The sequence below is a fragment of the Capricornis sumatraensis genome, chromosome 2, assembly GCF_032405125.1.
Source record: "Capricornis sumatraensis isolate serow.1 chromosome 2, serow.2, whole genome shotgun sequence".
Classification (NCBI taxonomy): Eukaryota; Metazoa; Chordata; class Mammalia; order Artiodactyla; family Bovidae; genus Capricornis; species Capricornis sumatraensis.
The window spans coordinates 92,810,985-92,826,110 of NC_091070.1; the positions used below are offsets into that span (position 1 = coordinate 92,810,985).

The following is a 15,126-nucleotide window of genomic DNA, read 5'->3' on the forward strand; positions in this document are numbered from 1 at the left end:
GAGTATAATTCAGTGGTGTTCCATAAAGACACGAGATTGTGCAACCATCACCACAATTTTTAATTCCAGAACATTTGGGGGGGGGTGCTTCTTTTTGGGGTAATGAAATGTTCTAGAATCAAATAGAAGTAAGGGTTGCGCAATTTGGGGACTATACTAAACACTGCTAAACTGTAACCTTTAAAAGAATGAATTCTATCATTTCGATCTATAAAAGCTCTTGCAGAAATATGCAATGTAGAAATTACAGATGGAAGGGAAAGGAAGCCTCTAAGTATTTAACAAAATTAAGGTTCTCAGATCTCAGTCAGGCTCCTTTAACTATTTACAGGGATGGCTGGAAAGTGTGTGGCTAAAAACACTGTCAAGTGGTCACCTCAGGCTATTGTGTCCCCTTAAGGGGCTTAAAGGGTCATGAACCAGGGTAGGTCCTTTAGATAAGGATCCACCAAATATTTTTATGGAGACCCACAGTAACAAATACATTTTACATCTTTTATTGATAAACATACCCTCACATACTATTCAAAGTGATACTCATTCTTACTATTGGGACACACTGATACTTCAGTTTGCTTTTATTCTATTCCATTTTCAAAGACTGAAGTGACACACTAAACTGATTTCATGGCCTGCTGATGGCACGTGTCTTACATGAAAGCCGAAGCTCTGGGATGCCTCCTCTGCCACCCAACATTGGGTCACTGTTGCAGAGAGCAGGTGGCAAGAAGGTTGTTCTTCCCGAAACTTTGTCTGTCTGCTTCCTTGAGCTCTTAGCCCCAAAGGACTTTTTGCAGCAGCCCCTCCGAGAGATGGTGAAGGACAGGGAAGCCTGGCGTGCTGGAGTCCATGGGGTCGCAAAGAGTCAGACATGTCTGAATGACTGAAAGACGATAACTTCGCCCATAGCTGGGGTCAGTTCATAGGTAGGGAGAAAAACCCTTGGAGCTTTGAGATTAAATAGTTCTATGTAGTTACATCCACTGCTTTCTACATCTATGTTTTTATTCTTTCTCATTCTCAGCTTGGCGGGAGGTGGGGGCAACCTTGACTTAATCCTTTACTTATATTCTTCTAATGGTTTATATGGGGAAAGAGGGGATTACATTTCTATAAAAATTTCCAAAAGGCAACATTTCCCCCCTTATTTCACAAATATGTAAAAATACATTCAGGATGAAGAAAGGAAGCATAATTATCTCCAGGTGGGTGCTCAGGAACAGTCTAGGCAGGCAGTGGCCTGATATCCTTATCTATGTATGACAGTGAAAGTGAAGGTCACTTAGTCAAGTCTGAATCTTTGCGACCTCAATATATAGTCCACGGAATTCTCCAGGCCAGAATACTGGAGTGGGTAGCCTTTCCCTTCTCCAGGGGATCTTCCCAACCTAGGGATCGAACCGAGGTCTCCTGCAGTGCAGGTGGATTCCTTACCAGCTGAGCCACAAGGGAAGCCTAAGAATACTGGAGTGGGTAGCCTTTCCCTTCTGTAACTGATCTTCACAACCCAGGAACTGAACCAGGGTCTCCTGCCTTGCAGGCAGATTCTTTACCAGGCTGAGCTATCAGGAAGCCCAAGGCATCCTAAGACAGCACCAGACTAACTGGCTTACAGTTCCATCTAACTCAGGCTTCTCCTCTTCAAATAACTGGTGATGCGTAGATCACACAGTTCTCCCAAATACATGGGATAATTGATTATCTTGATTTTAAATATACAGACGAAAAAAATCTTGGTACTTGCAACCTCTCCATCACTGTCCCCACTGCCCATGGCCTCCCAACTACTTTCAATGGGGTTAGTGCTGGAAACGGGGGACTTTTCCTTTGTTTTGTAGCAGACTTCATCTTTAGGGTCATATTTTTGGACATATACAGAAGAGGAGAGAGCAGGGGGTGGTAGGCAAGCTCTAGGGCAGAACTAAATTCCTCTGTATTATTAATATCAATAGATTTGGTAAAGACAGGAACAGGAAGACTCTTGAGAGTCCATTGGACTGCAAGGAGATCCAACCAGTCCATCCTAAAGGAAATCAGTCCTGAATGTTCGTTCATTAGAAGGACTGATGCTGAAGGTGAAACTCCAATACTCTGGCCACCTGATGCACAGAGCTGACTCATTGGAAAAGACCCTAATGCTGAGAAAGATTGAGGGCAGGAGGAGAAGGGGATGACAGAGGATGAGATGGTTGGATGGTGTCACCGACTCAATGGACATGAGTCTGAGCAAGCTCCAGGAGATGGTGAAGGACAGGAAAGCCTGGCGTGCTGCAGTCCATGGGATTGCAAAAGAGTCAGACGTGACTGAGCTACTGAACAACAATTCTTATCGATAAATACTGTACATCTCGGGGAATGCTGGTTTGAAGCAGCAGTGGCACTCAACTTGTCGTAATATTTCCACTTTTCAGTGTTGCCCTAATTGCCACCATCTTTCCCCTCCCCCTGGTAATGTACTATCTGCATGCAGGTGGTATGATAATGTATACACACTTTTGTAGAAGGTGTGAACTAGGACAAAGGGCTTGGGCTTTGGAGTCCTAAAAGTATGGGTATCCACAAAGCCGAAGGAGCTTTGTGACCTCGCTCAGGTTCACCTCTCTAAGGCTCAGTTTCCGTAAATATATAAAATGGGCTTAATAATAGCAATCTTACTGAGTTGATGTGAAGGTTAAAAATAATCCAGGTAAGGCATTTAGCACATTTTCCGGTAAAGAAAAGGCCTAGAGACGTTAAGGAAACATGTTCATATGAGCAATGAAGGAGCTTTATTAAGCAGTAAATTTCAGTCCTGGGTCTCAGGTAGCCCTGGGCTGCAAGTCTGTACTCACGTGATACAGTACAGCCATCAGTGGGCGTTTTAGTGATTGAAGGTTCCCTTCTATTTCTACTTCAGTCTTCCTTCAAGCTAATTAAGAGTCTAGACATTTCTTCCTCCCTATACCTCTCAAGAACTTCTACTTCTGTTATCTGTTTCTTTTTCCTAACTTTCCCTTTTGCTTCTAACCACTGTTAGCTATTTCACTTGCCCACTGATTTTGTGAGGTTTCTAGCAGGAATGACCATTTAAAAGAATAGTAAGACACAGGGTTACTACAGAGAGCTAGAGTGGCTCTGTAAGAATTAAGTCACTTCCCTTTAAAATCTTTTCTCTCACTCAACACATGCTCATTGTTTAAAACAAACAAAAAAATATGGTTAATTCTAAGAATCAACCATAATTAATTCACCATTAATTCTATCATGCAAAGAAAAATTGCTTAGTTTTGTTTTTTTCTTTCAGGTTCAGATCAGTTCAGTTGCTCAGTCGTGTCCATCTCTTTGCAACCCCATGGACTGCAGCACGCCAGGCTTGCTTGTTCATCACCAACTCCCAGAGCTTGCTCAAACTCATGTCCATTGAGTCAGTGATGCCATCCAACCATCTCATCCTCTGTCGTCCCCTTCTCTTCCTGCCTTCAATCTTTCCTAGCATCAGGGCCTTTTCCAATGAGTCAGCTCTTCACATCAGGTGGCCAAAGTATTGGAGCTTCAGCTTCAGCATCAGTCCGTTCAATGAATATTCAGGACTTATTTCCTTTAGTATTCTCTGGTTGGATCTCCTTGCAGTCCAAGGGACTCTGAAGAGTCTTCTCCAACACCACAGTTCAAATGCATCAATTCTTTGGCACTCAGCCTTCTTTATGGTCCAACTCTCACATCCATACATGACTACTGGAAAAACCATAGCCTTGACTAGACGGACCTTTGTCAGCAAGGTGATGTCTCTGCTTTTTAATACGCAGTCTAGGTTTGTCATAGCTTTTCTTCCATGCGTCTTTTAATTTCATGGCTGCAGTCACCATCTGCAGTGATACTGGAGCCCAAGAAAATAAAGTCTGTCACTGTTTCCATTGTTTCCCCATCTATTTGCCATGAAGTGATGGGACCAGATCCCATGATGTTAGTTTTTTGAATGTTGAGTTTTAAGCCAGCTTTCTCACTCTCCTCTTTCACTTTCATCAAGAGGCTCTTTAGCTCCTCTTCGCTTTTAGCTTAATTGTATTTACAATAAAAGAAATTTCACTGTTTTATTTTCTTCTCCATTATATTCCAACCCTTTCTATCTGCCCTGAAATATTCTTCAGAAGTGATTTTTTTTTCCCCCGGTGGCTCTGTAACATACTTGTTGGACTGATTCTATTATTTGATGTTTTGGGGTTTGGGTTGTTTCCCACTATTTTACCACTGCAAATAAAATTTCAACTGTATTATTCTTATCATCACATGAAAAATCCTATCAATGGTAAGATGAAAGAGTATGTACTTATCACTAGTTTAATCAGCGCTTGATAAATATTTGGTGTTGAAGAATATAAGCTGAAGAATTAAGTTTCACAATGCTGTCAAGTAGTAATGCTTTATTGATTCTGGTATTTGTGAATTCTTTTCTTCTCTAAGCTAATCATGGTCAGCTTTTTTTATTTGCAAATAAAAATCTTGACATCCAAGGAAAAAAAGTTAGTAATGCTTTAAAAACATCTTAAACACTCATAAAGATCTGAAAATCTGCCATGCTTGCATTTCCACAAGCTACATATTTCAATTATTTACTCTTTTGCAACTAAGCCTTTATTTTAAAAGGCAAGACATTTCCTGTTTACAACTTTATGGGAATAGGATAAAACAGCAGTTTAAGGCTATAAAAGGCATTCTCTGAGGGACCTTCTGGAATATATTATACTTAAAAGTTTTCATGTGTGTTGAACAATACAAACATATACTGTTTTTAAAGACCAAAGTACTATTGTTTTTCTGGATAAAATAATGAAAATAGAGTTAAATGCAGAAAATTTAAATGTGTAGTTTTATTCCTTAATATTTAGGAAAGATGGTCATTTCTTGTCTTATGAATTGTTCTGGTTTCCTTATTTTCTCTGTGGTGATTTGCTGGAATCCCTGTGAGGTGGGTAGACAGGAGTGAGGCACTCCCACGACCACGGAGCTCATCTCCCAGTTTCCCAGAACCACACGGGAAGCTGACTCTGCACCTCTGACCTCTGTCGGCTTCTCAGGGCATCCAGGAGGTCAGCTTCCCTGCCTTCCTTACAGGCTTTCTGAAAACTGACACGGCAGGGGAATAGGGACACGGAGAGAGGTCTTGTCCTGGAAGTCTCGTTCCTTGGATAAAAACACTTTTCACATGGTATTTGGAGCTCTGACACTAGCAGGTTTCTCACAGACACAAAACGACAGTGTTATTTATTTAGAGGCCATTATTAGGGAGTGACTGTTGGAGAAGACTCCTGAGAGCCCTGTGGACTGCAAGAAGGTCCAGCCAGTCCATTCTGAAGGAGATCAGCCCTGGGTGTTCACTGGAAGGACTGATGCTGAAGCTGAAACTCCAGTACTTTGGCCACCTCATGCAGAGTTGACTCATTGGAAAAGACTCTGATGCTGGGAGGGATTGAGGGCAGGAGGAGAAGGGGACGACCGAGGATGAGATGGCTGGATGGTATCACAGACTCGATGGACGTGAGTTTGAGTGAACTCCAGGAGCTGGTGATGAACAGGGGGGCCTGGCATGCTGCGATTCATGGGGTCGCAAAGAGTCGGACACAACTGAGCGACTGAACTGAACTGAGCATAGACCCAGGCACGTCAGGGAACTGCCACTCTGTAGGGGTCATCTGGGAACAGTGTGGGTGGGTCCACATCTCATGGACTGGAGGACACTGCGGGCTTCCAGGGCGCGGGTGCTGGGAGGACAGATGCTCTGCGGTCCAGCTGTTGGTAGGCTGGGCCTGGGTCATATCTCACATGCTTGGATTTTTTAATGCCCTGCTGGTCATTCATGTAGGTCAAAATTCAGTGTATAACTGCTTGAGCCTAGAATCTAACCATGTTACATATAAGCACAACAGAGATCCTTCAGAATTTTAATATAAACTTAGTTTTCTAGGACAGCAATTCCATGTCGAGTGGTCGGGGTGGAGGGAAGACCACATTTTGCTCATTCAAGGAGTTATTACCCAGGAGTTATTACCCTGTTCTCCATTTTGGAAAATGAATTCATGGACACTCCACTACTCTCCTGACCAGTCTCGACTGTAGCTCTCTCCATCTGTGGTTATTCTGTGCAGGGGGCCAATTTCTGGTAACTTTATCACATCTAGTGGCATCAGGCCCACGTATTTTCATATTGAAATATTTGTTTTTAACTATAAATTGTGGCAGATTTGATTTTCTTGGGCTCCAGAATCACTGCAGATGGTGATTGCAGCTATGAAATTAAAAGATGTTTGCTCCTTGGAAGGAAAAGCTATAACCAACCTAGACATCATATTAAAAAGCAGAGACGTTACTTTGCCGACAAAGGTCTGTGTCCAGTCAAAGCTATGGTTTTTCCAGTAGTCAGGTATGGATGTGAGAGTTGGACTATAAAGAAAGCTGAGTGACGAAGAATTGATGCTTTTGAACCATGGTGTTGGAGAAGACTCTTCAGAGTCCCTTGGACTGCAAGGAGATCCAACCAGTCCACCCTAAAGGAAATCAGTCCTGAATATTCGTTGGAAAAGACCATGATGTTGGGAAAGATGGAAGGCAGGAGGAGAAGGGGACGACAGAGGATAAGACGGTTGGATGGCATCACCTACTCAATGGACATAAGTCTGAGCCAGCTCTGGGAGTTGGTGATGGACAGGGAAGCCTGGTGTGCTGCAGTCCACAGGGTCGCAAAGAGTCCGAAACTACTGAGTGACCGGACTGAACGATAAATTGATATCTTTTAATTCTCTTTTATAGTATAGAAAGGCCTTAGTCTTGCTATGAAGGGACACATGTAAGTAGGTTTTATTTCGTATAAACTTCCTTTGAGAATGATAAAGAAGTCTTACCAAATGTTATCAAAGAGGGGAAGGCAAAGAATTTTCCAGGTCAGTTCTGTCTGAGCATCATTAAATGGTAATAAAAATGGTAAACAAACTTTGGGTCACCCGTTCTGGACTCCAAAGGAGCTCAGCTGGACCAAGAGTGATGTGGGCACATATACAAGCATCTTCTGTCTTCTGGGAGCCAAGAGTCCCAGAGACCCCACTGACCTCCAGCGTGATCCTGTTCTTCACCAGGAGCCCGATCTTGATGTCCATCAGGTTCAGGTCCTTCTCCAGCTGCTGATTGCCCCTGATCTTGGTCACCACTTCCTCCCTCAATCGGGCCACCTCCAGCTCTTCCTGGAAATCCAAGTCGCTTTGGTCCAACAGGTATACAAATTTGCGGATTACTCTTAATGGGGGGTTTTCGGAGCCAACTGCAAGGAAAGGAAAGGAGTGCTTCAACTGGGCATGCTTGGAAGGATCATCAGTAGGACAGAAACTAGGTCTTTAAAGAAAGCATTATCAGAAAATAGAGCAATGATGGTGCTGGGCCCCACAGTGAATCATCCCGCCTCACATCAAACATGACGTGTCAAAGGAAACTGATCATATAAATAAATGCAGGCCACTGAGAACGTCTGCCTCACAATTTCCTTGTTATCCAGCATTTGTTTATCAGCCGTCTCTCACACTGTTTCCAGGACTCCCACACTGAGGAGATAGTTCTATCTATTGGTGTCTTATTGATGAGGAATCTGGGAAAGAATGCTAACACTGAGTAGTCCCAGCTCTGAGAGCTTGTGGCTGAGCCAGATAAGAGATTTCTGTTCTTGCTGCAGGAAGCAGAATGTGTTTGTTTTTTTCTGTCCAAAAGACTCTGGGGGAAGGAGCAAGAATTAGGTGAAAGGGGAATTGGGAAAGGTCAGTCAAGGGAGAACTGTAAGGTCCAACAGAAGCCAAGGGGACCACAGCTGGAACACTTGGCAGAAACAAAATAATTTTAGAAATGGAAACTGGGTCCCTGTCGTTTCAGCATGAACCAGGGAGGGCCCTCAGCACCTAGGAGACCAGGCTTAGTCATGGTGAGGGCATCTATGTAAATTCTACCACGGGCTTTCCCTTAGTGCCTTGAACCTTACTTATGCTTTGATTCCTCGGCACTGTGACTTTGCAAAAAAAAAACACCCAACTTTTTAAAGGTGTTTAGTGAGAGTGACTCTGGGTAAATCATAAGAGTAAACAACTGGACCTTCGGTGCTGATGACAGGACACAGCAACACAAAGAGGACGTGAGAGAGCCGGGCCCGGCTCTGGCAGCCTCAGTCAACACCCTCTCCTTTACATCAGGGCTCTATTCAGGCTTTCTTATGTTACTACTGCTGTTAGGCTGTGTGGTGGTTTCTCACTTAAGAAATACAGAGTTCAATCAACAACGCAAACAATTAGCCGCATGAACCCAGCACAAACAGCCAATTCTAGAGTCATCTCTATTACTATTGTGCCTCTTCTGATGTGTTTATCGGTATCTATCAAGGAAAAGCATCAGAGGTCCACACCTGCCTCCAGGCTCGGAATCTACTGGATAATAATACCTCACATTCCGCTAGATTGCAAGTTACCGTGGATCATGGACCCTTCACTTCCTGATCACCAAAGCATATGTGAATTTATTTTCCTACTGTTTGACCAAAGATGCTGTTGGTGACATGACCATTTCAGGAACAGCCTGAACCACACACCAGAGCTCAGTTACACAGCTGAGAGAACGTAAGCCATCTCATCCAAAGTTCTCTCTGCCTGCTCCAGAGAATTGTGTATCATTTTGTGTGCCAAGAGGGCAGGTAGAAACAAATGAATAATTTACACATTTTTATGGTTCAAATGTAACAGCTCCTCTGTCAACAGTTGGCTTTCTTGCATCTTCACACCACTTTGTGGTAACTTTAGTTTCAGGAAACCACCCAACTTCACAGTCAGCCCTTACAAGTGGCCAGTTAAAGTTCTAGCAAGTTCCACACCTGAATGCATTCAGTGCCTTTTTGGAGGAAATGGGTGAAAATGAATCATGACAGACTAAGAAAAGTGATATTTTTCAGCTTAAGAAAATGCCGTTGTTTTATGAAGGTGCTAAATTGAGAAAGAAATGAAAATTTACAGTTCAGTTACCACAAAGCTGCCTTGTTTGCCAAAGCAGCTTTTATCTAATTTGTTCACTAACATAGTTTCTGTCTTCTACCCTTTAATAAGAAATCACCTAGATTTTTAGCTGGAATTCCTTCTATCTTTGTAACTTTAAAAAACAGTAAGCAAGTGACAAAAACTACCCACAAAGTTATATATGTTCTACTTATTTACAAGGTATTGGGTGGGGGTGGTCTTGAGGGAAGTGGACACAGGCTAAATTATGTGAAATTGGTTTGTAATCTCACAGCTGAGTTTTCCTTCCCAGATCTAGCACTGTTTCTACAATTGTCTACTTTACTGAATATACAATTTAGGGATGGATTTTTGTCAATAAAGTATTCTAAATGCTAGCATAATTTAAAGAAAAACAAAACCAAAACTACCCACAAAAACCTGTTCCCTAGAAGGACAGGAAAAGCAGTTTGTATGTGTTTGGAAAATTTATCCTTAATTTACCTATTTTAGGATGTCAGGGCTCAGAAAACAAACCCCCCTCTTCAGCTTTACTTGTAAAAATTTAAAGAAAGACATCTACCAACGGAGACATGAATCTCATCAATTGCAAAGTGGAGCAGTGTGGCACTAGAGACACGTTCTTCCCTCAGTCTGCATGCTGGATTCTGGAACCTAGCAAGCAAAGCAGTATTCGGAAGATTCCACAGCTCGAGGCAGAACCTGGCCTTGGAGGCTCCCTTAACAAGTACCGGGGAGGGTCTTCCTTGGGTCATACACTTTGCTCCATAATTCAGGCAGACTTTTGACAATAAAAGGTGTTGGCGAAACCACTTACTACTACTGTGCTAGGAACATTATTGAGCAGTATTTTGATTTCTTTCAAAAAAAATTAATAAGACACAAAATAGTTACAGAGAATATAATGGCCACTACTCAAATACACAATGATGTGTTTTGTTCTCTCAAAACTAATCCTGAATGACCTAAATATTTGAAGAATCTGGGCAATGCTAATAAACTTATCAGCAAGCTCTTCTAGACTTAATCTAGGACATGCTCTTTATCACATGTTCTTATGCTAATTAGAATGTTAAAAATTCAGCATATAAAAGAATGCTTCACTATGTAAAACAAACGAACAACAGAATAACAAACATGAGCAGAGCTGAAGCTGAAAAAGATGGCACAAAACGTGAATGCTCTTTCTGGGGGATTTTTATTTTCTTTTTCTGTTTTCCAACTTTCTGCAAATGACATACTAGTATTATAAGGAAGACAGTTTAAAAACCACAGGGACTGTGAAAAGTCTAAAATGAAATTACATGAAGATGTCTGTAGTTCTCTTTGGGAGGTGAAACTATGTGCTTTTTCCCTTCTTATTCATATTTCCAAATTTCTTATATGACTATGTTTTGTTCTTAAAATGAGAAGAAAAAGAAATCACAGGCCAGGTAATAAATGAAACAGTATTCAGATGTAAGTTTATCTTCTGGCTAACTCTTTTGCATTAAATTCCTGCCTCTAGCTTATTCTTATTATTTTTTGAATACCTGTAAGAGGTCCTTTCATGATTGTTTTTCATGATTTCCTTTTGAAATACATAGTGAGACAGGCGTACAGTTTTTATCTTGACCTCCTGCCAGTGACCTCATGACTGACAGGCTGCAGGAAACACTAAGACAGCCCTGCCAAGAAGCCACCACTGAGTCCACTCCTGCGAGGCTCTCCCCACATCACTTGAGGAAAGGGGCACGGGGACCGCGTCCCAAGGCTGGTGCTGTGGGCATGAGCCTGGCAGCGCTGGAGGGCCTCTTGTGGAGGTGGGAGTCAGCATCGGCTTGTCACAGGGACGGGGCGCTGGCAGCAGGGGTCCTGGAAGGTGCCCCTTGGCGTGAGCCCTCTTGAGGTTGCCATTAACCCTACCATAGAGCCCATATTCACCTCCCATTTAATACAAAAATATCAGCATTCATGCCAACTCCATTTTTTTTAAATTGAAGCATAATTGAAGTATATCATTAATCTATATACATATCACTATATATTCTTCACAAAACACTGAAACTAACACAACACTGTAAATATATATATATTGGCTCAGTGGGAAAAGCGTCTGCCTACAATGTGGGAGACCCGGGTTCGATCCCTGGGTCGGGAAGATCCCCTGGAGAAGGAAATGGCAACCCACTCCAGTATTCTTGCCTGGAAAACCCCATGGACTGAGAAGCCTGGTAGGCTACAGTCCGTGGGGTCGCAAAGAGTCGGACACGACTGAGTGACTTTCCCTTCACTTTCTCCTTCCCTTGGCCAAAATTGGTTTTTTCCATAAGCTGTTGCAGAAAAACATATATAAATATAAATTTTCAGATTCTTTTCTATTATAGGTTACTATAAGATATTGAATACAGGTCCCTGGGCTATACAGTAGGTCCTGCTGATTATCAATTTTATATATAGTAGTGTGTATCTGTTAATCCCATACTCTTAATTTATCCCCTCCCCTCAACATTGTCCATTTTTTTTTGAAGAAGAAATCCCGTCTACTGCCCTTAACCATTCCACTTTGACAGAAAGGCCCGTTTCCTGTCAATGACATGCTCGGGTCTGAGATGGTCAGATCTACCGGCGGTAACGTGCATGACGTGATCAGATGGAAGTAACTTGTGCTTGCTTGGTTTATAAGGAATACTTTGTTTCAGAATGCTCCACTTACCCAGTGTTTTGTAGTCATCCCTAGCTTTGCTCGCTCTCAATAGAGACTGGATTTTCACAATTTCATTGTTCTGCAAAAGAAGATGACCAGTCACACAACCTCCCAGAGTTCCATCGACTCTACTATTTTAGAATTTAGAACTCTTCAAAAACTGATGGCATTTGAAGAATGGACACTATTTAGAACTGACAGTATTTAGCTGTGGTGTAGTCAACGTTTATCTTTGCATTCTCTTTGAAGAAAGGGTCAGATAAGTTAGCTAACAGTATATAAACAAGATTGCAAAGGGATTGTCTAAATAAAGATATCTAAAAAGGGAAAAGAATTTTACCACCAAACTTAGATGGTCCAATCTATGTTCACATATCTATTCTTCAAAAATCGTGAAAAAATTCCTCCTGTGGGCTTATATTTAACTGGTTAGCAGCAATTAAAAACTTTGCAAGCAAAGTTGGAAAGTCCTTCATTAGTGTCTTTTACTCTCTGGCGTAACTAGCCCACATAACTAGCCCTCACCCGTTTCCTTTCCAGTTCTGACTGATGAAGTCTTACTCTGCACAAAAAAATGTAAGAAGCCTCTAAACAGTACCACATTGAGTTCTAAAATCCATTTTTTTCCTCCAAGCCTTTGTTTCTACCATTTAATAAGAATCATTCAATGCTAACATTCACAAACTATTCATTTAAGTTCATTCTCAGGGAGGACAAAAATCCACGTGTTTCTCTTACATGAGCTCTGAAAAACTGCAGTCGTGAGAGGTAATTCCTTCGTGCTGTTACCATCCGGTACCAGGACTGAATCTAAAAAATAAGTGAAAAAGGAAAATCCAGGCAATTACCAAACCACCTTTCATAGCCCTCTAGGCAGTCTTTTAAAAATAATATTGATAATTTGATAAAAAAGTAGAAATGAGCCACCCACCAACTAATAAACATCTCTAGCCTCTATTTCACCTCCTGCTTCTTTGGTCGCTGTTCCTCCGAGGGGTTCAGAACATGTTACACATTATGCTGGAGAAGGTAACGCAGCTCTTTGTACTATTTTGTTTTAATCTCAGTAAATAAAAGCCAAGCGAGCACGGCATTTTGCTGAGAGTTGCCACGGGTCAGGGGATCAAATAAAACTAAGTGCAGAGTTGCTTCCAACATCCCTTAAATGCAGCCAATACTTTTTAGGCCTTTACAGGAAAACATTGCAAAAGGTCTCATGAGGGACCCACTGTGACCCATGGTTTTCTGGCTGAATAAGCAAGTGTTCCATGGTGAGCACAGGATATTTCCAAATGTAACATGTTCAGGAACTAATAATGCAAAAGGTCTCGACCATGTCATTCTCTGTCCTCACAGTTTAAAAAGTCTTAACATATCTCATCGGACTTCATCTCTCTCCAGCCCTACTCTTCTGACTCTTACCTGGATTTCCAAGTTTCTACAAGCTCATTGCCAGACAGTTTTTCAGTTTTCAGCTCTGAGAGTGGGCACCCCAACGGCTGCTCCTTCTCTAAGCTTGGAGCAGCCAGCCTGGATCGGAAGCTGGGTTAGATGGGCTTATCTACTAAACACAGGCCCTAATTCCTGTACTTCCTTCTTGTCATTGGTTTTGCGTTTGCCTTACAACTAAGGTTTGTACTGTTAAACCTGAACATTCTAATTATTATTAGAAAAGATCATACAAAGAACATGAAATAAAGCTGGATTTCCTCCAAATCAATTTGGACTTTTTAGAGAAGAAGCATTTATTAGGTTGGTGCAAAAGCAACTGCGGTTTTGCACAGCTGAACTTTGCCATTTGATACTGGAATACATTCTTAAATAAATGTGGCTATGCTATACATAATTTTCATGGACATTTCTTACTTTATTTTTTTAAATTTATTTTTAATTGAAGCATAATCATGAACCAGCCATAGCCATCATACATATTCTTTTTTTTTTGCTGATGACTTATTACTCGGTGTGTATTTTATGTTTATTTTAGACTATGGAGATGATGTTAGACAAGAGCAAATTTGAGTGATTTTCTTATCTGATTTCTAGATGGATTGCAAAGCAGTGGAGACAACTCGCAACATCAACAATGCACTTGGCCCAGGAACTGCTAACGAATGTACAGGGCAGTGGTGGTTCAGGAAGTTTTGCAGAGGAGACAAGAGCCTTGAAGGTGAGGAGCATAGTGGCTGGCCATCGGAGTTGACAATGACCAACTGAAAGGAATCACTGAAGCTGTCCTCTTACAATGATACAAGAGGTTGACAAAGAACTCAATGTTGACCCTTCTATGGTTGTTCGGCATTTAAAGCAAATTGGAAAGGTCAAAAAGCTCGATATATTGGTGCCTCATGATCTGACAGAAAATTTAAAAAAACTGTCATTTTGAAGTATAGTGTTCTCTTATTCTATATGCAGTAATGAACCATTTCTCAATTGGACTGTGAGGTACATGTGACAAAAACTTGACTTTATACAACTGGCAATGACCAGCTCAATGTTAGACCTAGAAGCAGCTCCAAAGCACTTCCCAAAGCCAAACTTGCACCAAAAAAGGTCATGGTCACTGCTTGATGGTCTGCTGCTGGTCTGATCCACTCCAACTTTCTGAATCCCAGTGAAACCACTACATCTACGAAGTATGCTCAGCAAATCCATGAGATGCACCGAAAACTGAAATGCCTGCAGCTTGCATCAGTCAACAAAAAGGGCTCAATTCTTCTCCATGACGATGCCTGATGGCACGTCACACAACCAATGCTTCAAAAGTCGAATGAGCTGGGCTGCAAAGTTTTGCCTCATTTGCCATATTCACCTGACCTCTTGCCAACCGACTACCACTTCTTCAAGCATCTCGACAACTTTTTTGCAGAGAAAATGCTTCCACAACCAGCAGGAGGCAGAAAATGCTTTCCAAGAGTTTGTTGAATCCTGAAGCACAGATTTTTATGCTACAGAAATAAACAAACTTATTTCTCATTGGCAAAAATGTGTTGATTGTAATGGTTCCTATTTTGATTAGTAAAGACGTGTTTGAACCTAGTCATATTGATTTAAAACTCACGATGGGAAATCGCAATTACATTTGCACCAACTTAATATTATAGAGACAACATAGTGTTCTGATGGACTTTCTTGAAGATGATCAGCTAAGTGAGGGGGGAGGCGGGACTCAAACCCAGGACTTGCTTCTGACGTCAAGTCTCAGACACAGTCTGTCTTCCAGAATCAAAAGGAGAATGAAGGAAAAAGTTTACATGCTTGCTAAGGTAGGAAAGAGTGTTTACCTTCACAATAAAATGAATATTATCAATGAACATTTGTCGTCTGCGTTTATATGCTTCCCGTTGCTTGTATGCCTTCCAAAAAGCCTGTAGGAAATAATGAGTTACAGAATTGCTTACATGTCACAGTTTATTTTAGAAAGTGCAA

At 41.6% G+C, this 15,126-nt stretch overlaps 1 protein-coding gene across 2 annotated transcripts in view; it reads right to left on the minus strand.

The window, feature by feature from the left end:
- The window catches only part of IQGAP2 (IQ motif containing GTPase activating protein 2), a 307,112-nt gene that overhangs the window by 43,657 nt on the left and 248,329 nt on the right, over positions 1-15,126 (minus strand). For both annotated transcript variants that reach the window (XM_068966679.1, XM_068966681.1), the window contains exons 18-21: positions 14,982-15,065; positions 12,436-12,507; positions 11,707-11,776; positions 7,080-7,288 (exon numbers count right to left, since the gene is read on the minus strand). In XM_068966679.1, the coding sequence (XP_068822780.1) occupies positions 7,080-7,288; positions 11,707-11,776; positions 12,436-12,507; positions 14,982-15,065 (435 nt within the window). The remainder of the gene's footprint in view (positions 1-7,079; positions 7,289-11,706; positions 11,777-12,435; positions 12,508-14,981; positions 15,066-15,126) is intronic.